At 55.9% G+C, this 1,997-nt stretch overlaps 1 protein-coding gene across 1 annotated transcript; it reads left to right on the top strand.

The window, feature by feature from the left end:
* Positions 1-407: 407 nt before the first annotated feature.
* On the top strand, positions 408-1,989 carry VDAG_02160 (uncharacterized protein; the record flags this gene model as incomplete). The annotated part of the gene is made up of 3 exons (XM_009658189.1): positions 408-450; positions 593-1,291; positions 1,655-1,989. 3 exons carry the CDS (start codon positions 408-410, stop codon positions 1,987-1,989), a joined length of 1,077 nt encoding a protein of 358 aa, XP_009656484.1.
* Between the last annotated feature and the right edge of the window lie 8 nt (positions 1,990-1,997).

The following is a 1,997-nucleotide window of genomic DNA, read 5'->3' as shown; positions in this document are numbered from 1 at the left end:
ATGGACCCTTGATCATTGATCGGGTCTACACTCGGTACGTCTCCTTTCTGCGACGATCATGGGGGTTTTTTTTTTCCCTTCCTCTGGCCTTGCGCTCTCTTAGCCCGTATTGTCCCAAGGCGCTCCCAGTTTCTGACAATACCACAAACAGCGTCTACTCCGAATACTCGTCACCACTTCCCGCCGTCGAAGACTTTTCCCAATTGGTGTCAGCCCTCTGGAAGCCCTACAGACACCCACTCGACAGCCTCAACTACACGACCGACTCGGGCAAATACTATGAGATCGCCAACGGTTCCCAGCTCTGGCAGAAGCCGCTCGGCAAGGACGTCCTGATTCTCGATGTCGATACGCGTGTCGACAACAAGGCAAGGGCTTTGGGCCCCGCCATCTTCAACAAGGAAAACATGACCCCGCGCGCCGCCGGCATGCTGAACCACTACATCTATGGTAAGGCCGATACTGATACGACGCTGTACCGATCGCCCAGAACCTCTCGGCGATCGGCAGCATCCGACATCTGACAATCCGCCTCAACACCCTCTCAGATCCTCCGCCTGGCGCTCCAGCTAACCTGTGTCTTTTTACCTAGCCCAAATCCACGGCTACGACTACAAATTCATCAAGGCGCCCATCTACCCCGACCGTCACCAGACCTGGGTCAAGGTTCCGATGATCCGCGAGGAGCTCAAGACGCACAAATTTGTCGTCTTCCTCGATGCCGACGCCATCTTCGTCCAGCCGCAGCTACCTATCGAGTTTCTCCTCGGCCTCTGGAATATCACCGACGGCACCCTCGTCGCCATGGCCGAGGATCCTAACTCGCCTGTAAACCGCGACGAGAAGGGCTGGGTGCTCTGGAACACGGGCTTCGTCGTCGCCCAGCAGAGCCAGCGCACACAGGAAATGTTCAAGGTCTGGGATGAGTGCCCCATGGGCGAGCGCTTCCCCGGCTGCGAGAAGTGGGCCAAGGAGTGGGCGCACGAGCAGGCCGCCTTTGGCAACTATATACGCTACGCCTACAACACGACTGACGACCTGCGCGTCATCCCCTGCGGCGACGGCAACGGCGCAGCCTACCTCGGCGACAAGAAGTGCCTCGGTGCTTTCGTCAGCCACTTTTGGGGCCACAAGGGCGTCACTATCGAGTACCTCCACAGGATGGTCGCCCAGGGTCTCATGCGCAACACCGAGGACAACCACCATGACGCCGTCTTCAATGCCTTTATTCACCCGCTGCAGGGCAAGATGGACAAGCAGTTGAAGGATATACTGGCCGACTTGAGCGACAGTGAGACATGATACGAAAAGGAAACACAACAACGTTGATTCTATTGTTTTTTCGACTATTTCAGGAGCAAGAAAAGGCGTTTTTTCTTTCGGGGGTCGGAAGGGTAGAAGGGCGAAGGAGCAAGCTTCGGCGTGCTCGCCTGTGGCGAGTCGGTTCTTCCGTTCGAAAGAGGAGAGAAAACGGCGTTTTGACTCGCGCACGAATTGGGTCTTTTTTTCTTTTGGAAAGCATACATTGGGGACATGGCGAGATACCTGTATTAGAATGTCCGGTCACTTTTGGGTTCCGGCTTGGAGTTGCGCGGCATCGTTTTCCTCATATCCCCAGGGATACTACTACTACTACTGTTGTACACATATACAGTCAGGAGACCGAATCTGACGCCTATTTTCTGCTTGCTGGTCTTTTCGATCCTTTTCTTGTCGCACGTTTGTTGGTGGAATGTCCTAGACCCACGGCATTGCCTAGAAGCGCCCGCCGAGGACCCTTTGATGGTGTCAGGCCGGAAATCCCCACCCAGCAGCTCAAGACGCCAGCCAACCCGAACATGGCGGGCCATGCACAAAAACGTTGCAGAGCGAGCGCCTCAGCTGACGTACATCGCGACGGAGGGGAGCACAGACTCGGACTTGATTGGCGACCTCGAAATCTGCATACTCATTCTCGTCAGACGCGCAATCCGGGCTCCGCCCCGATGATCCATTGG

Source organism: Verticillium dahliae, genomic scaffold, assembly GCF_000150675.1.
Source record: "Verticillium dahliae VdLs.17 supercont1.3 genomic scaffold, whole genome shotgun sequence".
Lineage (NCBI taxonomy): Eukaryota > Fungi > Ascomycota > Sordariomycetes > Glomerellales > Plectosphaerellaceae > Verticillium > Verticillium dahliae.
This window is presented reverse-complemented; position numbering and strand designations above follow the sequence as displayed.